At 48.4% G+C, this 22,267-nt stretch overlaps 1 protein-coding gene across 7 annotated transcripts in view; it reads right to left on the bottom strand.

Annotated features, from left to right (window-relative positions):
* Positions 1 to 7,712: 7,712 nt before the first annotated feature.
* Positions 7,713 to 22,267, bottom strand: part of SMURF1 (SMAD specific E3 ubiquitin protein ligase 1) — a 110,520-nt gene continuing 95,965 nt past the window's right edge. For 6 of the 7 annotated variants that reach the window (XM_034988382.1, XM_034988384.1, XM_034988385.1 and 3 more), the window contains 7 exons: positions 18,954 to 19,068; positions 17,639 to 17,817; positions 16,319 to 16,456; positions 15,221 to 15,341; positions 14,085 to 14,286; positions 13,014 to 13,098; positions 7,713 to 10,961 (listed from right to left, as the gene is read on the bottom strand). In XM_034988382.1, coding sequence (XP_034844273.1) covers positions 10,862 to 10,961; positions 13,014 to 13,098; positions 14,085 to 14,286; positions 15,221 to 15,341; positions 16,319 to 16,456; positions 17,639 to 17,817; positions 18,954 to 19,068 — 940 coding nt within the window. In that variant the 3' untranslated portion in view covers positions 7,713 to 10,861. The remainder of the gene's footprint in view (positions 10,962 to 13,013; positions 13,099 to 14,084; positions 14,287 to 15,220; positions 15,342 to 16,318; positions 16,457 to 17,638; positions 17,818 to 18,953; positions 19,069 to 22,267) is intronic. The other variant, XM_034988383.1, reaches the window with a different exon arrangement.

Raw genomic sequence — 22,267 nt, forward strand, 5'->3', positions numbered from 1 at the left:
GCACAAGGACAGTCAGAGGTGCTCTCGTCCATCCTGCTCCAGGGCGCCCCCTGGGCAGGGATCCCATCCCATGACCGACAGGGCCCCTGGGCCAGAAGTGGTTCCTGGAGCTTGAGCTGCCCCGGCCCTGCCTGATGGCCCATGGGCCGTGGGGACTGGTACGCAGCGAGCGAGCCGTGGCCAACACTCTTCCTTCCCGGCATCCTTCTGTGGCCAGAGGCCGCCTCCGCCCTGCAGGGCTCAGAAAAGTCCCTCCTCGCAGGCCCCTCCTGGTTTGGGTCTGGCCGGCTTTGAATAACTGGGAGGGCCGTGGGAGGGCTTCTGGAAGGTCCCACCCAAGGTACCCGAATCACCTCCCTAGAAGCCCGTGGAACGTCCAGTGTTCACGGTTCAGGGATCTGAGGTCTGGCTGGGAGCAAGGATTTCGAGCCCATCCTGCAAGCGGTGAAATGCTTGAGGTGGAAGCCCCTCAGGACGCTGCTGTCACAACGGGGATCCCGGGGGAGCCAAGCGCACCCCCTGGGGGTCGGAGGGCGGCGGGGGGGGCGCCTGGGCCCACAGGAGGCTGACCCCTGGCCGGCTCCCAGGGCAGCTCCACGCGGGCCACAGGACTCCGCAGGTCCCCGGAGGGTCAGCTGAGCCTCCCCGGGGCCGAGAGGCGAGACTAGCCATCGTGAGCGGCCCCCACGCGGGATGGAATCAGCCTCACATCCCCCCGCTTCCTGTGGGGACGGAGTGGGTGCCCTGCGGTGGCATTTTCACCAGCCCCTCTGCGGATGCTGTGGTGAGTGAAAAGAAGGGGACGCGGGGGTGGAGCCCAGTTAGAGGGTCCCATGTGGGGCTTGCACAGGCCTGTGTCTGACCCACCCCTCCATCCAGGCACCCCCCTCCCGCCCCGCTCAGAGGACACCTGGTGCCGGAGAGCCGAGGGAGTGCGGGCGGTGGGGCAGGAGGACCCAGGGGGGCAGCTGACAGGTGAGTGATAGCTAAGGAGCTTGCGTGGCCCTGCACAGAAATCGAAAGTCTTCGTATCAAGAATGGGGGGAGGCAGGGAGAGACTTCAAGATAATCTGCGGGCACAAAGGCTTCCACGGTCACCCAGCACTGCCCCTCTGTCCAGGGCAGGAGGCGGTTCGGATCCAGGTACCCAGGCCTTGTGCGGAGCCGGGGAGGAATAGGGCAGACGTCCCTCGGGGTCTGCAGGTCAGGCTACCCCTCTATTTCATAAGCGAACAACTTGCTGATTTTTCTATCTGTTTTCGCTCACTTGCCACCGCCCTGACCAAGGGACCACGCATGTCCAGGGGCCCAGGCTCCTCCTTTGGGCCCCTTCTGGACATGACCGTCATCAGAGGGAAGCACTGTTGGGCACAGGATCACTCCGTCCGGTTCTTCCTTCCACATTTTTGAGCATCTCCTGTGTCGCTGCATCCAAGGCTCAAGAGTTAAGTACGCCCCCCAAAGTCACAGTTATGAACTGGAGCCGGATTCAAACTCAAGACTCTGCCAAGCCCTCCTAATCCTGCCGTCTCCCAGGAGGTCACAACCAGGGCCCCAAAAGATGGTTGGAGACTCTGGTTCTCTGGTTCTGAAAAGTGCCCACGCACGCCTTTGGCCGAGTGCCCGGCGCTTCTGTCTTCTGGCAGAGGCTGCCCCCGGCTTCTCAGGACAGCTCCCGGCTGGCTGGGGAGAAGCAGCAACAGCCCAACGCCCTGTGGCCAAGGACGCAGAAAGGTGAGACCCTCGTGTGGAAAGCACGGTTTCCGCGGACTTACAACAGCGCAGTATGAGCCAGCAGGATGGAGCACTTGCACATCCGCGTGGAACGTACTTAAACGGTGCAGTGCCCCTGGGGGGAAGATGCTGTTTTCCCCACTTTACAAATGAGTAAACTGAGGCACAGGGGAGGTAACATGTTCAAGGGCAAGTTACAAAGCCAGGATTCAACTCCAGGTCCTGACTCTCGACGATGCCATCTTGCCCCTTGAGGGCCTTCTGTATAATATCGATCCGTCTCTGTGTTTCTGACCATCAGGTAAGTGAGCGGTCAGTGTGGCTGCCCGAGGGAAGGCCAGTGTTACACTTGGTTGAGGGGAGGGTGAAGGAACAAACTAGAAAGTCTCAAAAGAGCAGACTTAGGAAGTTGTTGAGATAGTAGGCAGGGCTGGTGTGGGGACAGAGGTACACAGATTGTTTAAAGCCCCCATGACTTAGCAGTAACTGTGAACAGAGAAAGAGCCCCAGTGAGCCAGACATTCCCAACCGGAGCATGGCCCCCTCACAGACAGCAGAATGCGGGACGGCCTGTGTCTGCTGAGCCCACGGACACGCTGTGTCCCAGTGACTGATGGGTGGGAGTTAAGGGCAAATATGACCAGTGATGTCAGGGAAGCTGGCAGAATCGGAAGCACCAGGAATCCATCTCCACGCAAAGACGCCACCAATTCTGGAACTCTAGCATCCATCTGAATGCTTGCCACTCCCAGGGGCAAGCTTGGCGGGTAAATTCCAGTCTATTTCAGCATTTAGTGTGGTAATGGCTGCCCACCCCCTCATCCGAGCACATGGCAGCCTGGGTTCTTGGTGCAACTTGCCAGAGGCAGGGTAGGCAACAAGGACCTTGTCCTCCAACTGTGAGATTCTGTGTTCTGATCACTGATTGCTGCTTTTGACCGCAGGAGTATGGATACAGAGGTGGGCAGCCATTGCTGTATCCCCCACTGGCTGATGTGGCTTTCAGGGGCCTTAAATAACAAAACAACTGGGGCTATTCCTTTCCCGTTTCCTATTTTGGGAACCAAATATTTAAAGAAAAGTACATTCAGAAGCAACTGCTTGGACGGTAACTATGGTCCCAGCCTGGTGTGTAGCCAAAAACTAGTAAGAAGCCAGGATTCTCAGTGACAAAGCCACAAGACATGAATTTTGCCAGCAACCCAAAGGAGCTTGACTGAGGATTCGTCCCTGCTTGGGCCTCGAGAGGAGAATGCCGTATGACTGACACATTGGAGCCTGTGGGACCCTGAGCAGAGGACCAACTTAAGTTGTGGTAGGAGTTCTGATCCATGAAAAATGGGAGTTGTTTCAAAAAGAAAGAAAAAGAAAAAAGCAACCATGTAAACAGGAAATTTAGAAAGCCATGCTCAAGTTCATGGAAAGACACAGGTTCAAGAAAGACCAGAGAAAACCTCAAGCTTTCACCTCAGGCTGATCAGCAATACCCTCAAAAATTGAAAAGAAAAAAAAACACCCCGGGGAAAGAGGATAATCTCATTTCCAGATTTACATTATAAAACTCAAATGTCCAGTTTTCAACAAAAAGTCACAAGGCATGCAAAGTATGACCCATTCAAAGAAACAAAGAAAGAACAGAAATCATCACTGAGGAAGGAAGCAGACCGCAAACTTTCTAGGCCAAAGGCTTTAACGGTCTGAAAGCTGCTCAAAGGGCTAGAGGAGGACATGGACAAAGACAGGAAAACAATATGTGACCAAAAATACTATCAAAAGAACCAAAAGAAAATTCTGGAGCTGAAAAGTGCAATACCGAAATGGAAAATTCCCTAGGAGAGTTAAAAAGCACATTTAAATAAGAAGGAAGAATCAATGAACTTAAAGATTGGACAACTGGAATGGAGAAAAAAGAAAAGTGCACATAACCAAAGAGTCCCATGGGAGACCATTAAGCAGACAAGCACTGTGGGAATCCCAGGAGAAGAGACAGAGAGGGGAGACAGAATATTTGAAGAAACAATGACCAAAAATTTCTCAATTTGATGAAAGATATGAATCTACACATAGAAGCCAGACAAACTCCAGATGGAATAAACTCAAGGACACACAAGGACAGAGAATCTTGGAAGCAGCAAGAGCAGTGACTTGTCATGGACCCTAAGGGATCCTCAATAAGATGACCAGATTTCTCATCAAATTTTGAAGGTCAGAAAGCAGAGGGTTGATTTATGCAAATTGATGAAACTCAGAATTCTATATCCAGAAAAATTCCTCTTCAAAAGTGAGGGAGTTTGCTACCACCAGAATTGCTTTACAAAAAATGCTAAAGGAAGTCCTTCCCTTAGAAATGAAAGGATGCTTGCGTCTTTAGACAGTAACTCAAAGCTGTAAGCAGAAATCAAAATCTCCAGCAAAAGTAAATACATGGACTGTTATAAAAGCTAGAATTATTGTAAGTTTGGTTGTAAGTTTACTTTTTATTTTCTACAGGATTTAAAAGGCAAATGCATAAAAAACTACATTATTGGGCACACAATATATAAAGATGCAATTTGTGACAACAACAACGAGGGGGAGATGGAGCTGTACAGGAGCAGGGATCTGTATATGCTATTCAAAGTGGTAGAACTTAGGTTGTTGTAACCTCAGGATGTTAAGTATAATCCCTGTGGCAACCACGAAGAAAACATCTATAGAATATATACAAAAGGAAATGAGAAAAGATTCAAAACATGTCACTATAAAAAAAAATCAACTACAAAAGCCAGGAATGAAGTGAGGGGGAAAAAAGCTGTAAGGCACATAGAAAACTAATAAGAAAATGGAAGAAACAAATCCTTTCTTATAAGTAACTATATGTGAGTGTATTAAACTCACTCTCTAATCAAAAGGCAGAGATTAAAGATGTTCAACTAGGAAGCTCCAGGCCTGTGCTACCCCCATGGAAACACTGAAAATACATACGTAAAAACAACTCCAGACTCTGAAAATCAGTCAAAAATCTACAGCAACCAGGTGAATGCCCAATCAAGAAAAGGCCACAGTCAAAATGGCAGAGAACTTTGTGGCAACTTCGCTTGCCTTTGCCTCGACCCTTCCTAGCGCAACAAGGTGTGGTTGGGAGGAACCAGCCCAGTTCCTGATGTTCTCCCTTGTGTTGAAAGAAGGGGAGCAGAAATCATCTGCAATGTTCTGAGCTGTCTGGACTCCTGAGGGACTGGTTTCTGCTTGCCTGGCCTGGAGCTCAGGCAGGGGAAGATGGCAGAGTTGAGACTGCAGGCTGGCCAGAGCCCCGGAGGGCAGCAGCAAGCAACACAATGTGTAAAAGCTGCAGGGGGAGTGCAGACCTGCAGATGCCTGGGGCAGAAAAATACAGTAACACATCTAAGGTCCCGAGAAGAAGCTGGAGTGAGACTCTGGAAAACTGGGACTTTCTAAAAGCAGCCGTGTGTATGGGGAAAAAGAAGAGGGGCCTTGGGGGGAGGTACAGGCCCAGGGAGGACACAGTCCAAAACAAGACCTGAGACTTAAGCCATCAGCCTGGGTTGATCACAAGTCTTAGAACACACCCTGCTAATTAGTGAGGGTCTTCCTGCCATTCTGCAAAGAATGGGAAGACATGGCTGTTTTTTCAAATGACGAGTTTTCAACAAAAGATTTCAAGGCATACACAGAGACAGGAAAATGGGGCACAGCCAAAGGAACAAAATATATCTTCGGAAACCAAAGAAACCGTCCCTAAAGAAACTTACTAGAAAAAAACTTAAAATAACTATTAAACGTGCTTAAAGAACTAAAGGAAATCAAGAAACATATATGAACAAAACGAGAATATCAGAAAGTCATGTACGTATAGGATTTAAAAAAACAAATTCTGGAGCTAAAAAATACAATAAAGGGATTTAACAGCAGACCTGAGCTGTCAAAAGAATCTGTGAACTTGAAGACAGGTCATTTGAAATCCTTGAAACAGAGGAACAAAAGGAAATACATTCATTGAAAAGTGAAGCGGGCCTAAGGGACTTAGGGGATACCATCAAACAAATATATGCATTATTGGGGCCCCAGATGGAGAAAGAGAAAGGGGCAGAGAACTTGGAAGTGATGGACAAAAATCTAATTTGAGTAAAGAAATGGACCTACAATTTTAAGAAACTCAACACATTCAACAAAAATAAATCCAGAGACACCCACAGCAAATACTGAAAAACTGAAGGGCAAAATGGACAGCTCTACGATAATAAGATTCTTCAGTACCTCACTCTCAGTAAGCTAGAGCAACCAGGTAGAAGATCAGTAGGGAAAGCGAGAACTTGAACAACACTACAGACCATTGGGACCTAAACAATATCCCTGCCAACAACAGCAGAATATACGTTTTCCTCAAGTGCACAGAGAACATTCTCCATAATAGACCACATTCTGTAAGGCCATGAGTCAAGTCTCAAAAAATTTAAAAAGACTGAAAGCATACAAAACATTTGCTCTTTCCCACAATGGAATGAAGCTAGAAATCAGTAACAGAAGGGAGAACTCATAAATATATGGAAGTTAAGCAATGTATCACAAGGGAAATTAGAACCTTTCTTGAAAGAGACAAATGACCATGAAAAACATGGCATGTCGAAACTGAAAGCAGTGCTGAGAAGGAAACTCATAGCTGTAGATGCTTACATTAAAAAAGAAAAAAGGTCTGAAAACAAAAACCTACTTTATAGTAGGAAAAGAAGAAAAACTAAGCTGAAAGCTAGCAGTAGGAAGGAAACAATATTACAGCAGAGAAAGAGAACAGAAAACAACAGAGAAAGCCAATGAAGTCAAGAGTTGGTTCTTCCAAAAAAAAAAATTTCAACAAAATGGCAAACCTTTAGCTAAATGCCTATGGCGGGGGAAAGAGGACGAGGACTCAACCACACAAGAGAGGCACCTTACTGCAAATATACAAAAATAAGAAGGATTATAAGTGTTCTATGAATAATTGTATGCCAACAAAATGGATAACCTAGATGAAACGGACAAATTTCTAGAAACACACAACCTACCGAGACTGAATCATGAGGAAATAGAAAGTCTGGATGGACCTATAGCTAGTAAGGAGATTGAATTAGTAATCAAATTCCTCCCAACAAAGAAAAGCCCAGGACCCAATGGCTTCATCAGTAAATTCTACCAAACATTTAAAGAATTAACATCTCCTCCTCAGACTTCGAGAAGAAAGAAGAGGGAATGTTTCCTAACTCATTCTTAGGAGGCCAGCACCACCCTGATACCAAAGCTAGACAAAGACACTACAAGAAAACTATCAGTCAATATCCCTCATGAACACCGATGCAAAAACCGCCAACAAACATTAGCAGATTGAATCCAACAACACAGTAAGAAAAAGGATTATACACATCACGACGAAGTTGGATTCCCGAAATGCAAGGACCACTCAGTACATAAAAATCAGTCGATGTAATTCGCCATATTAACAGAATGAAAGGGAAAATAAATGATTCTCTCAGTTGACACAGCAAAATCATTTTGACAAAATTCAATACTTTTTCATGATAAAAACACTCAACAAACCAGCAACAGTAGGAAAATACCTCAACACAGTGAAAGGCACACATGAAATACCCCACAACTAACATCATACTCAAAGGTAAAAGACTGACAGTTTGTCCTCTAAGATCAGGAACAAGACCGCATGTCCACCTTCACTACGTGTATTGAACATAGTACTGAAAGTCGTAGCCGGAGCAATTATACGAGAAAAAGAAAGAAAAAGCATCCAAATTAGGAAGGAAAAAATAAGAGATTCAAAACTTTCTCAGTCCCACAAGTTTTTGCTTGATACAGAGCACTTTCAACTGCCGTGTTTTTATTAGTCCCTTCTACAGTTCTAAAGTTTGTCCTTTTTCCTTAGAAGGCCCCTTGCCAGTATTTCAAACCATTGCCTTTCTCATTTCCACACCAAAATATCAGACGCCAAAAAAATGTAAAGTCGTGAGTTTATTGCATATGTAACAAAATGAACCTGACCTCCCGGGTCCAGCCTGCTGTACAATCACTGTTTGTTGTGTGTTTCCAGCTGGTTCCATAACCACATTAAATAGAACTAGTATTTCTTTAAATACTTTTGATTTTGACATAAAACAGAACATTAGTGTACAATTTTCACAAAATAAATCAGGAATAAAAACAGTGGGAAGAATAACAAGGATAGCAGCAATACTTAAAAACAAGACATTACAAAATAAATTAAAAAATACATTATAAAGTGGTTGAGAAACAAAAATAAACAAATTTTAAAAATTCATACTATGTTTCGGGAAGGCTGCCGTGCGGCCCACACCTGGCTGCAGACGGGGCTGGGGGGCAGGGTGTTTTCTCTGCAGAAGGCCATTCCCGGCAGCTCAGGTTTGAGGACCACCTCACCTGAATTGGGACCATGCAGCCGAGCGAGCTTAGGGAACACAATCCACCTGGTGGGCAGACTCCCCTCAAAGAGACCTGTCCCTCCTGTCCCCCAAGCAGCCCCTTTGTTTTTCCTACCTACAGCACTGGCAGAGTGGTGGTTTGCTACATCCCTGAGGGTCGGCTGATGACCGCTGGTGAGGGCAAGCCTGGAAGTTGGGCCCCTGAAGCTTCTGGGCAAAGAGGTGAGGGGAGGGGGACAGGTGGGCGGTCGGGGACTACCGCAGAGGGCGACGAACGAGAGCTCGTGGGAAACGGGATCCACACGGACCCAAAGTGGCGCGATCAGGAGCTTTTACCAATTGTCTGCCACACTCCTCTTTGGGCGGCCCAATCCACTGTTAATGGTGAAGGTTCTAGAAGTGCAATGCCACTGACAGGCCCATTTGGTGAGAGTCAGCCCGGGCTCTGGAACGTTCTGCTCTTTCAGGCTCCACTGTGACACACAGCTGATGAGGGGGCCCACATGCAAGTGTGAGGAGAAAAGCAGAGACCCCAGCCTTACAAGACAGGAAAGACTTGCGGAGCTGACCCCGGACACGCGCGAGCAGCCTGGGGCCGGCAGGTACGCTTTCTAAGGATTGCTCCCGTTTCTCCCAACAGCAGGAAGATCGTCTTAACGGAGCCCAACTCAACACTCCCGCTAGGCCCTCGTCTCCTCACTAACTCCTGCAGATTGTGGCCAGCCCCACAGAAGAATTAGTGCTCCTTCCCACCTCAGCCTGGAGGCGTTCTCAGCTCTCCTGTGGAGGTCTCCTCCTCACACTGTTGAGGTTCGCCTTCGAGAGGAGGCCGATCTGGGGGCAGGGCTGTAGTTGACATTTCCTCACTCTTCCAGAGGAAGATTACGAGGGAGGACTAGAGAGTCAGGGGGAGCCAGCTTCTAGAATGCCCTCACAAGGATCATGGTAAACGAGACACAAGATCAGCCCAACTGGGGCAAGGCAGAACTTCTGAAAGACCAAGCCCACGATGCAGCCTGGACTTCCTGATTGGATTTAATTCTCCTTGTGCAGCTAGTCACACCGGACATCCCCTCTATCCTGGAACCTCCATACGTAGCCCACAAGTGGCGCTCTCGCAGCTCTTGGAGCCCCCGGCCAGCAACCCAGGCCCCCCAAACCAGGCGGGCCTCTTGTTCCAAGGGGGTCTATCCCCCAAGAGCTCCCGGAGCTGCTCACGTAAGCCACAGACCGCTTCAGGGCCGACCGAAGAACCACAGCACGACGAGAAGGGTACGCAGGCCGCCAACCCCCCCAGTCCACAGGCGTTAGTGACAAAAAGCGAGTCGTCCCAAAGGCTCCTTCCAAACCCCGCTCAGGCCCACAGCTGGATGCCAACGCCTGACTCCGAAACCAACAGCAGAGTTTCAACAGTGAGTGTCTTGCTGAGGAGTTGCCCCACACTTGCCCCCCAAACCAGAAACAACAAACCCCAACGGGACAGTTTGCTGCCGCCGCCCTTCACGGAAGTCGACCTGCACTCAAACCACCTCGTTAAGATGCTGCTTGAACATCGCGGGCAAACGGGAACACGGGGTCCAGGCCGGCTTTGGCCTCGCTCAGCACGTGAAGATGTTTGGGTGAGTGAAGCGAGCGGGGACGGTTAGGGTCGCCCTCTGACACTCGGAAGATGACCAGCGTGCGCCAGAGTGGAACTGTGTCCCTGCCCCCCCCAGTCAGGTTTGCATCTAACAGTAAAAAGGGGGGGTTGAGTCAACGAGGTTATCCGCTCCCCCTCTCCCTTCGAGGCGAGTCCGCACCAGGCCAGCAGCCAGAACAGGCTCTTCTTTTGTTAGTTCAGCTCTCAGCAAGTTCCACACGACACTTTGTTAGTATCCAGTGACCCAGCCGACACAGAGGTGGTGCGGGAGCCCCGACCCGGGACTGGCTGCGTGGATCTGAGGCTGGTTTGCTCTGTTCTTTTATAAGCTCTGTTATGTGGTATTTTCACTGGAAAAATATCTCGAATTAGATAGATAACGTGGCAAAGGGACTCTTAAAAGGAAAGATCAGTTTTCTCTACGCAGAACAAGTTTTTCAGCCAGGATACCCTGAAACATACCCCGGGCCCTGGTCGCTTTACTCTTCCAAAAGGGAAGCACGCTTTTGATGCGGGCTTCCCGCTGCGGCGGACTTCCCCTAGACAATATGGTTATTTTTCAGTTAGAAATTCATCTGCTACCTGGAACAGGCTGCTAGGATGAGACTGGAATTTGAGCTGCTGAACTTGAAAAGGGGCCTCGGGACCCTTCTGACACAGAATAGCTAGGAGAGCTACCAGTTACAAAGCCTCAGTAAGCCAAGCTCGGTTCCAGAACTTGTGGGCTGATCCCCCTATAAAGACCACAGGGCAGTGAGCCGATCACCATATGGGTTCCAGTCAGAGCGGAATATCCTGTGTGACCGAAGCCAAATGCTAAACCTGGCTGCATTTTATTGGATGGGTGATGGAAGGGGGTGGGAGTACTGTCATAAAGGAGGAAAGTATGGGTGGGAGCCACCAACCAAAGTCCCCCTACCCCCCTCCCCAAAAGGAGGGGAGACAGCTCTTTCCCTCCGGTGATCTGGGGTTCCCAGGCCTCAGCCAGCTGCGAGGAGGCACACAGAAAGCTTGCTTTGGGTCTGGTGGTCATGAGCTAGAATCTGTTGCCTTTGGTTGCTCTTCACTCCACAGCAAAGCCACAAGTCTCCTCCACAGCCGTCAGCAGCTTCTCATAGAGCTTCTCATACGATTCATAAGGCGGAATGTCAATCCGATTAAAGCTGGAACAGGACAAAAGAGCGAGAGAGTCACTGCTGGGGGTGATCCGGATGTAGGACCTGCTTCAAGGACAAGGACAGGCGGGAGCAGTGTATTTGTGGCCCCGAGCCAGCAGAGAGAGAGAGAGAGCGCGCACCCACACACACACGTAGATAGGCAGGACGGAGCCGAGACGGGAAAGCATCTCATCGCCTTGTTGGGATAAAGAGGTGGAGGTAAGTTTTCTACTCTCCCCCCACCCCTAGTCCTCGTCTGCTTTGAAAGCAGAGATTTTTTTCATCGAACACACAGCAACATAGACCCTAAGATCTTGAAAACCAAAATTAAACCAATTACTATTTCCTGGTTATATGAGGACAAAGCTCTCAGCTTGTTTTGTCTGTTGTCTTTGGGAGAAATTACTTCTCGGTACGAGGAATACCACCTTTGCAGAGAGCACTGTAATCCAGACCGGCCGGCAGTCAGATCACCACTAACAATTTATACGGCATGTCTAGCTGATCCACCGTGACTTGATCTGAGACCAAACAGGGCAGTCTGGAATATTTCTTGCAAAAACAAGCTGTATCTCAAAACTAATAAAATGTCAAATCCCTGACACTGAAATGAAATCAATAGATGAAATGAGTGATGAAATGAATCAACATTTCCCTGGGGAAATTCATTTCTACTGTTGTATTTAAAAAAAAAATACCCTTTAAGAAGGGTATTCTCTACTAACAAAAAAATATAGAATTCTGACAGAGAGGCCATAGAGTGACTTACTAAATTACAAGGGGTTGAGCAATTAAGGATGGTTTTTCTCAAGAAAGAATTGGGCTGAATGGTGTGATAGTCTTGGCGGGGGGCTTTAGCATCAGAGGGCACCTCTCACATCTGTTTTACTCTAGACACCAAACTATGAAAGGACAGAGTCTTCTGGGGAGGAAAGCAGCTGCCCAGCATCAACACGGCGTGGTTTCTGTGACGGCCACGCTGGGCGAGGCGCTGTAGCCTCCCCGTGGCCTTGGGACCGTGCAAACGTGTGAAGCCACACCCCTGGGCTCTCAATCAGGAGCCTTCCGTTACACCCCGATGCAGCTGGATGACCAGGACCTGGCTCTGCTGAACTATACATGCTGGTCTTTCGATACATGGTTTCTGAGACAAAGTGTACGTAACTAACTTGATTTTTAAACCACAAATAATCTGCTATGGTTATTATTTAAGTTAAAATTTGGGGAAGAAATATTTTTCAGTACACAAGATGCATCATCATAGACTAAGTTCCAAGAAGGAAAATGGAGTCTTAGGAAGTGAACTAGTAACTCCAGATTAAAACCTACAGTTTTGGGGCATCTGGGTGGCACAGTTGGTTAAGCGTCTGACTCTTGGTTTCGGCTCAGATCGTGATCTCAGGGTCATGGGATCAAGCCCCGTGTCCGACTGTGAGCTCACTGCAGAGTCTGCTTGGGTTTCTCTCTCCCTCTTTCTCTCCCGCTGCTCTCACGCATGCTCTCTCTAAATAAGTCTTTAAAATAAAATAAATAAATAAAAACTATAGTTTTTGGGGTGCCTGGGTGGCTTGGTTGGTTGAGCATCCAACTCTTGATTTCAGCTCAGGCCACGATCTCAGGGTCATGAGACCGAGCCCCATGTCACACTGACCATGGAGCCTGCTTAAGATTCTCCCTCTGCCCCTCCCCACCCCTCGTGCATACACACATGCGCTCTCTAAAAAATAAAATAAAAAAATTTAAAAACTAGTCTTCCTACTGAGAGGGACGTGTGCTCACGCACGCACATGCAAGACCCAGTGAAGGTAAGACTGGAACTGCTGGAGCACCAGCCAACAAGAATCCCATCTCACAACACAAGTGGTTTCACAACAGAGACGTCTGATAACCCTCCTGTGACCCACGCCGAGTGCTTGTTCCATCGGCCACCGGGGCCATCGCCAGTGGTCCTGGGATGCTGATAAGGGAAGCAGAGTGCTCCACAGAAGAAAAGAGCTTAGACAAGCCCCGCGAAGGGCGGCACGTCGTGGAGACAGGCTCCCAGGGGACGGGCCTTACCAGGTGTGGGCCTTCGGAAGGTTGTCTGTGTTGGCGTCGATCAGGTGGATGGTGAAGAGCCGGGGCCCTGCTGCGCCTGTAGAACCTTACGAGAAAACATTCTAGTTAATGCACGTCAGAGGCAGGGCCCAGGCCCCACTGCCAGCCACACCCTCAGCCCCGTGCCCAGGCGGGCCGTCCTGCCGGAGGGTCACACACAGACTTCGCGAGGTAGCATGAGCCTCCACCGGGCTTAGCGTGTGCTGACAGTGCCATCCAGGGACCTGTACGAGACGTTCTAGAGAACCACAGGGGCAGAGCGAAGACTGGTGAGAACGCTCCTCCTGTCTCCTCCCCCACGCAGGTGGGGGTATCTGAAGGGTAAAATCCTTAAACTACCAGTGATGCGTTTTTTGTTGTTGTGTTTTTATTTTTTTTAAACAGAAATTTTTAGCAAGCAGACCCACTCCTGGCAGAGGCAGCAGAGTTATAACAAGAGCAAGATACAGGGTCACGAAATCTCCCCAGGCAGAGGTACGATGGGAAGAGGAAAAGACATAAACACCTGGGACAAAAGCCCAAGGGGATGGAAGGAACTTCTGTCACTCCTTATAAGAAGTCCTTGGAATACGGAAAAGTCTACCGGGAATATTCTCTATGTGAAATATATCTGCTATCACTATTAATATGCAAAATTCCATTTACTAAGTCTTAATATACTATTATCATTCAACTTTTTCCTTCCGGCTCTCAGGGTTATCAAAAATCTGGGTATCAGATTTTTTTTTATCACAGTTGGAAGGGACGAGAGACAGGATGCATACCCATCAGTGGAGCCCATCAGGCAGTGCATTTACACAGAGGACGAAACTGAGGCCCAGGGAGGACCCCTGGCACTAATGACCAACACGGTAGCCAGAGACTCCATCTCCTGATGCCCAGGCCAGGCCACTCTCTCCCTCACTCAGGATGCAGTGAGAAACGAATCCACAGTGCATCTAAAAACTCTTGACTTCTTTCCCAAAGCCTTGCCAGCGGGACGCGCCTAGGGGAGATGCGTGGGGCCAGGAGCCCCGCCTCCATGTCAGTCACCTTGCAAAGCCTTGAAGCCTTGGAGAGGGACCCGAGTGGACCCGGTCACGAACTGCAGGAGTCTGGCCCTCCTCTCCTCGTCGAAGGTCTCCACAGCCTGCCAGAACCACCGGACGATGTTGCTGTCGGCCACACAGTGCTTCAGCCGAGTGTTGGACTTCCAGTCGCTCACGTCGATCTTATCCAGGCCACCAATGATCAGCTGGGAAGGCGTGCAGCAGCGAGTTAGTTCTCAAACGTACGAACCAGGGTCATGACCCGCCCCACCCGGTAGTTCCCAGGACACGACAGGAGGGAATTTATCGTGCCCGAAGAAACAAGCCCCAGACGTGGATAAGCAGGGAGATCAGCAGTGTGCCCAATGCTGCCACCCCAGGCTGCTTTCCGACCCCCCAGCCCGGGGGTTTTCTTACAAGCACGTCTGCGTTCGCGGTGTTGCACCGCATCAGCGAGGAGTCGGTATGAAAGAAGCAACTGGCAAGACCAAAGGGGCGGACTATAAAACGGGGCCACATCCCAGGGACTTCGGGGGCTGGGACAGGCGGAGCTCGAAGGCTGAGCGGAGGGACCGTGGCGGGAGTCGTGTGCATGTGTCTGCCCGGGGCGGGAGGCGCCTCACCGGGGACAGAAAGACAGAAGGATTTCGCCGCCCTGAGCCATTTGGCATCGGCGGTGGGTAAGAGATGAATGAACCGCTATGTTCAAGCACATGCAGTGTGATTAAAGGACATAATAACACTTTGTTCCGAGGCTAATAATAGCCAGAACAAAAACAGAAAGCTGACGTTCTGGGAGAATCTGGTTATATGCGAGATAATTTCCTCGACCCGAGGTGACTACACAGGAGGGGGTTAGGAACCTCCACTGCTAGAGATTCTGAAAAATAGGATAAGCCACAGAACACCCTGCACCCTGCTGGCTGCCGCCAAGCAGAGAGACACCTGGCCTGATCCTCATCAGGCTCAGATGTCCTCGACGCCCCGCTCGCTCTAGCCCTGTTATCTTGGAGCCCCCAAAACCCCTGGCCTTGCTGGGGAACAGGTGAGCCTCACTCTGCTGCCGTGTGTAAAACAAGAAAACACTCATCACATTCACGACCTTGAATGTGGACTTGGCTCGGCCCAGTGAGCACGTACCTCTAGTTCCTTCTGGTCAAAAGGCTTCAGCAAGTGTTGAGGAATGAGTTCATTAAACCCCTTCTGAAGAGCTAAGAACTGGGCTTCGATCCCTCTCATGAACCTCCAGTTTACATACAACCTGAAAGACAAATTCGCAAGTTGGAGGCAATACAAATGGTTCACGGGAACAACTTTTCCTCCGTAGTGGGTTCTGCCATCATCTGCTGAACCTAACGCCCTGCCGCCAGGCCTCGGGGGGGGGGGGGGGGTTGGCAAAACCCCCAACAGCTGGTAAGACCGGGTTAAAAATAAGTCAGCACAGGCTTGACACATTCTGATGCTTTACTAAAAATAGGACTAGGAATTAACCTGACGTATTACAGCAGGTGCCATCATTTAAAAAAGTAGATTTAGGGGCGCCTGGGTGGCTCAGTCGTTAAGCGTCTGCCTTCGGCTCGGGTCATGATCCCAGGGCCCTGGGATCGAGCCCCGCATCGGGCTCCCTGCTCCGCGGGAAGCCTGCTTCTCCCTCTCCCACTCCCCCTGCTTGTGTTCCCTCTCTCGCTGTGTCTCTGTCAAATAAATAAATAAAATCTTAAAAAAAAAAGTAGACTTAAAAATAAGATACGAGGCTGCTGGGAGAGCCACACACCAGTCTGGCCGCCCAAGCACTCCAACGCACCCATATGCTTCCGGATTTCCAGTGTAAGTGACATGTCATTTCTCTGCCGTCAGAGGTGGGACCACAATGGAGGAGACTTCCTTGAGCCTGAGCTCAAGGAAACTTCTAGGCTCCACTTCTCTCCTGCACTCACCACCTTCACACCCAGAATCAGGAGGCCACTTGGCAATCCCTTCCGCCACTTGGGCTCGGGGGTCATTATTGTCCCTTCAACAGGTCAGGCCTGGTGGCATCGGGCCTCCTCCATGCAGAGCTCCCACTGCTGAACCTGACAGTTCAGTTATGTGATTCTGGTCACACATGCTGGTGGGGACAGGGAAGCCTCTAACAGTGAAGGAGTCTTGACCATCTAAATGTGGACCCAGCCATGCCCAGGACGGTCCCGGGCACCCGGAGGCCCCATCAGCGGCCACCAAGGTTCCCTGGAACATTACCGGACATATTCTTTCTTGTTCTCCTCTGTGACAGGAACGTTTCGGCCATTGGGTTTCAATTCATGCTGAAGAATCCTCCCGAAAGCATTGTGTTCCACACAAAAAGTGTGGTCCAGCACAGGGGTGATATCGTTCTCTCTGTCGAAGTTAGGACAGAAGATGGACGTCAGATCTTTGCCGCAAGGCAGCAGGGAACAGAACAGGAGTGGGAACAATCCGGGGCACAGACAGACAGACAGATGGCATTTACTGACTAACACCCCGGAACTGCAGGAGGGAGAAGAGAGGAGCCTCAGGCAGACACAGAGCCTGTGCCCGGGCAGGGGGGCAGGCCCTGGGAGGAGCCGGGGGACCCCAGCTCCACATCCAGATGGGCCCTTGACTCTCGGCTTCCCCCTTCGCAGGATGGTGACGGAAGCTCTACCATTCTGTGATCTTACGAGACACAGTGACCTGATTGCTTTGTCAACTGAGTCTCTGAACAGACGGGAGGGGTTCACGAAGAGTCAGCTGAGTCAAAGGAAAAGCAACCTGCAGGGAGACACACCTAGACGATACGGTCCCCTTTGTAAGGCAGCCATTCACACCGAGGAGCACTCGAGAGTTCAGACGGACTCTCCGCCTGCCGTGCTTCTTGAAACAGAGTGAAAGATCTCCTATGGGCGGAGGCCCTACCCCTCGCAGGCTACCCGTTCCCAGCCGGGACCGCGGGCCAACAGAGCGCAGGACGCAACTGAGTTCAGGTCCTCGGCACGTCCTCCCTCTGCCAGAGCTGTGTCTCTCGCTCCCATGGAATCAGCCCACTGACAAGGACCTGCGACACCCACGGTCACCGTGGAACGGGGCCAGCTGCTTTCAAGAGCATTTTAGGAGAATTCTAAAACAAAGGTGACTAGAATTTTTCCTGATCCTTTTCTCGTATCAAATGTTTTGACATAAGGTACCTCGATACTAATTTTGTTTTTGATACTTTCCCTCCAGAGATTAACTGGAGACCCCCTAGAGAGTCAAAAGCAAACCACCCACCTATGACACTCGGGGGACTAACACTTGTGATCCTTCCTTAATAATTTGAGGGGACAACAAAAGAAATCAGTCTATGAAGTGAAACTGGCCAAACATGAACATTAAGTCAACTGAGTATTTCTTATTCAATCTACTTTTACGTTTCTGGTTGTAAAACAGCATTTTCTTTCTCTTCTCCAACTTCACACCCACCCCTCAAAAACATTCACATGCACGCACACACGCATACCGACAATTCTATCCGGTGTACAAGACGGTGGCCGTGCATTAACTGAACAGCGAGGCTGTACTTACAGAATCCATACTAAGCTCTTATGTAATTCTGGGTCCACCGATTCCAAGTCCGAGAGCTGGATGGGTTTCCCCAGTAGCTGCTTATAGAAGGGAACCGTGAAGCCCCCATTTATGTAGTGGCCGTGGAACACGGCGAGACCCATGATCCGGCCCACAAAATGGAAGTAAGACAGATGGTCCTGTAGGGGGCACCAGAGAACACGAATTCAGTAGGAAAAGGCCCAGCCGAAGTGGATACCTTTGTGCTTTCTCCAAGCTTCTTGGGAGAACGAACTGTCCCATCTAACTCGGTTGGTTACTCACAGGTTGTGCTCACGGATGGAGGAAAGAAGGCTGGTCAGGCAGTCAAAACCCAGAGCACGTCTTTATAGATCATCTGAGTATGTGATAGGCCCCTAATGCAAACACCTCCTCGGGATTGCTACATCATCCGTGGCACTCAGTGTAAAAGGAAAATGCAGAACCCCTTACTCAAAAATTAAGAATTCAAAGGGCAGCTGCAGACTCAAACCAAGCACAGGCCCTTCTAAGTGCAGGGCGCCCAAGTCCACTGCATTACCGAGAAAGAGAGTGGAGGGCAATTCCCCTCCTTCTACCATCCCTCCCGAGTCCCTGGAGAAAGTGGAAGAGAAAAAACCCAAAGAAGGAAGAAAAAACAAAAAAGGAACATAGAGGAAAATTCTCTGCACATGAAGCAGAAAAACCAGAGCTGTTCTGGTTTTTAACGGGGAAACACACATCTCTGCTTTCAGTCGGAATTAGAATCAGAGTTCATCAAGACCTCATTGCCATCTTGGTAAAACACTCTGTTCTGTCACATCTGAATGCCTGTAGAGGAGAGCTGGTCCCAGACTTTGCCTCAGGGGCCGTGGGCCCAGCAGCGGTGACCACGGGACACAGCCCCACGGGGAGAGTCCTCCACGAGCACTCGTGGCCAAAAAGGCCAATCATGGAAAATTCCAATTTTGACTGGGAGGAGGATGGACTTCATAGCCCACGTCTCAGAATGACACGGTCAACAAATACAGTCCTCATACCTCGGATCCCCCAACTGGCAATACAGGGCTTTGAGTATTCTAAGCAGCTCAGTTTCACTCTTGCTGTCTTTGAAAATAACATAACCAGTGATTCCCAGGCACAAAACACACAGGAGAGAAATCATCCATCTTAATCCAGTTCCACTCTCCTTTTCAGTGTCTATTTACCAGAGACTCTGAGTAAGTCTACAACGAGTAGACCAAGGATAGAGACCAAACCTGAAAATCTATTTAAAAAAATGCTCCAATTTGCTCCCTCTTTATTCGTGAATACTTACGGGGTTGATTGAAGAGTCTGGGTTGATCTGCAACATGTAAATGTTGTCCGTAGAATATTGGAAGAGTCCATAGTACGGATTCAACATTTCATGGCACAATAAATAAAGCCACTCCCTAGGAACAAAAACAATGAAAGTCATTTTATACGTGCGGAAGTGTCCGGTCTTCTGTCTTACCAAAAGGACTGATTCCCTGAGCCCTGGAAGGCCCCACTGGCAGGATACCCTGCTCTGAGAGAAGGTGACTTGCACAGACTGGGAAGTAACAACTTGCTTCTGGTCGAACGAGAGATGGCTTTCCTGGCCCAGATCCCCCACAGCTCTGAAGCTGAGGAAGACCCATGGTGGACTAGAGTCAGGACCGCCTCCCAAGGGCAGTGTTCTCAACAGTTACCTTGTCACCTCAGCTAAGATTTTCTCTGCTACTGTGCAAAGGTCCACATCTCAGGTGATGATGTTCATGATGAGGTAATAACGGACAAAAGTACAAGAGATCCTACTTTTATTTTTAAAAGAGTGTGCATGCGCGCACATATACACAAAACAGGAAAGATATCTACGCAAAGAGAAAGAGGAGGAGGATTTACACTGATACACTGACAGTAATTAACGAGAATTAGCATTCTGGGGCATTTGCAGTTTTCTTTTGCTTCTTTCTAGAAAGTTTTTAAATTTCCAGTTGTAACATGTTATCAACACTTAAGTGAGGAGAAGATATTTCACAGTCTGGGAAGATGGATTAAGAACAATTTTTGCCCTTCATAATCTTCTATCTTGTCGAATTCTTATCTTTTGCCATAAACATTTATTGCTTTTTTTTTCTTTTGAGAGAGAGAGCACAGAAGCATGGAAGGGGCAGAGGGAGAGGCAGAGAGAGAATCCTAAGCAGGCTCCACGCCCAGCAGAGAGCCCAACGTGGGGCTCGATCTCACCACCCTGAGATTGTGACCTGGGCCAAAATTAGGAGTCGGACGCTCAACCAACTGAGCCCCCCAGGCGCCCTGACATTCATTGCTTTTATAATTTAAAAAACAAGCTTAATACTTACTAAGATTAATTCTAATGGTTCTAAAATCTGGATGGGAAATCTAAGAATAAATTATTTTCAGAATTCCTGTATATTCCAATCATTTCATTATATAAAAAAAAAAAAGCCCCAAATCAGAAACCATCAAACAAAACAAGCATTCTCAATAGAATCTGTAGGAATCTGGGGAAAACATGGGGAAAACCATACACAAGCACCTGCGGCACTTCTTAAAAAGACTTTTCTTCTTTCTATTCAAAATTCCTTTCAAATGGATAAATTTCATTAAGATAAACAGCCCCAAGTTCTATTCTGGAATTTCTTACTCTGTCAAATAGAAAAGGCAGAGAATTGAGAAACATTATGAAAGGATAAGCACATGTGCAAATAATCCAAGAACACTGTGAGAATACACAAAAAAAGATCAGACCACAACAAAATTATGTATCAAACTCAAAAGAACAGAAAGGAAGTGCTGGAAGCAATGAGACTCCAAATGTTACAAAATTCTTTACTAGAAAGGCAGAATTCCCCAGCTGTAAGACCTGGATTCATCCCCAAGTTTTAGAGTTTGGGTTTGAGAAGAGTCATTTTCAAAAGCCAAGGACCTGCAACTGTCTAGACAGGAAATGATTAAAACACAAGCAAACATTCTGACCGCGTCACGCACGAGGTAGGGAGGCATATTGGGTATGTTAAAGGAAGTGGTAAGGGGAGAGCTACCTATACAGGCAAAATGGTTTTTTAACAATACAGGAAATGGTTCAGAACCAAACACTGCGGAAGTGAGTGTAGACTGATTTTCATCGACCAGATAATGAATGCAGGCACACACACGGGATTTAAATCTCTCCATAGCTCTCCGAGATAGGTCTGATCCCCTGTAGACGTGAGGAAGGATCCGAGGGGTGAAACAGTGCAAGACCCAACTGGAGGCAGGAAAGCCAGGACTCACAGCTCTTTCCACTAGAGCACCGTGTCAACCAAGGGAGCTCCCCAAAGACCTCTCCACGTGGAAGACTTGATAAAAACGGGATATGCGGAAGGAACAGAACTCCTACCACGCGAAACCAAGCTATTCACATGCGTGCCTAGGAATATGTAATACCAGCCATGCACAGGAACAATGGTAGGTTGGAACAGTTCAGGATACTGAATTTCTCAGACTATACAGGAAATAGCATAGAAGAGAAAATGCAAGTAGTCTGATTTGAACTGTTGGGGCAAATATGAATATATAACTAGGAAGATTCTCAGCTACAAAGAGGGACAGAAAACCTAATCCTCTTGCCCAGAGACAGAATTTGTGTTATCAAGGGCAAACAGAAGTTACATTTGCCAAAAGAAAGATGGTTTCTAGCATCAAGATTGAGAATTTCAAGGAAGAACCCTGGGATAGTCTTGAAAGGAAAAATGTTTCCCATGGAGAGCTGGCGCTGATGTGAGCTCACTGCTAGGCAAACGCATGCCTTTCTGCACCCTTTATCCCCGGTGGACTTGGCAGGAGGGTGGGAGGAGGGCAGAGACAGGCAGTGGGAAAAAGGTGGAAGAATGATTCTATCCAGGGCCAAAGGGCAGATCGTGACTTCTTGCTTTTTAATTCTTTTGGCTGCTGAAAAAAAGTCCCAGCTCTACCCAGAAACCAAATGAGGCCACTATTTATAATGCTTGTCAGAACATAATTTTTCTTGGGGTAGCTGCTGTAGGGCTGAGAATTTGCCCTAAATGGAGAGCGTGTGACATTGTCCTGTCCCCTGATTTCCCAAGACACAGGGGCCTCCTTGGTAGCCTCTACCAGAGCTGGGGTTTTAGAATTACTTGTGTAATTCTTTCATTAATGTCTGTACCTCATGAGATTGAGAACACATTTGGATGGGGACTTTGGAGGGGTGAAGGGGGCAGAGAACACGTTACTTTGTTCACTATTGTATCCCTAGTGCCTAGTACATGGTGGAGTCTTGACATTTAATGGTTAATGAATAAACACAATTCTTACAAGAGCATACAAATTATAGGGGTGTTCTTGAAGAAGATTCAGTCATGTGAAGACTCCGTCATAGATGACAGATAATTTAATTTTCTCATTTTATATTTTGTTACCATGGAATCAATAAATGAGTATGTTACGATTACATAAAAAGATAAAAAAGTGCCAGAGCAATGCGGCCACTATGAACAACAGTATGGAGGTTCCTCCAAAAATTAAAAACAGAAATACCATGTAATCCAGTAATTCCACTACTGGGTATTTACCCAAAGAAAATGAAGACACTAATTCAAAAAGTCT

This window comes from Mirounga leonina, unplaced genomic scaffold (assembly GCF_011800145.1).
Source record: "Mirounga leonina isolate KUSES-001 unplaced genomic scaffold, KU_Mleo_1.0 Mir_454, whole genome shotgun sequence".
NCBI lineage: Eukaryota > Metazoa > Chordata > Mammalia > Carnivora > Phocidae > Mirounga > Mirounga leonina.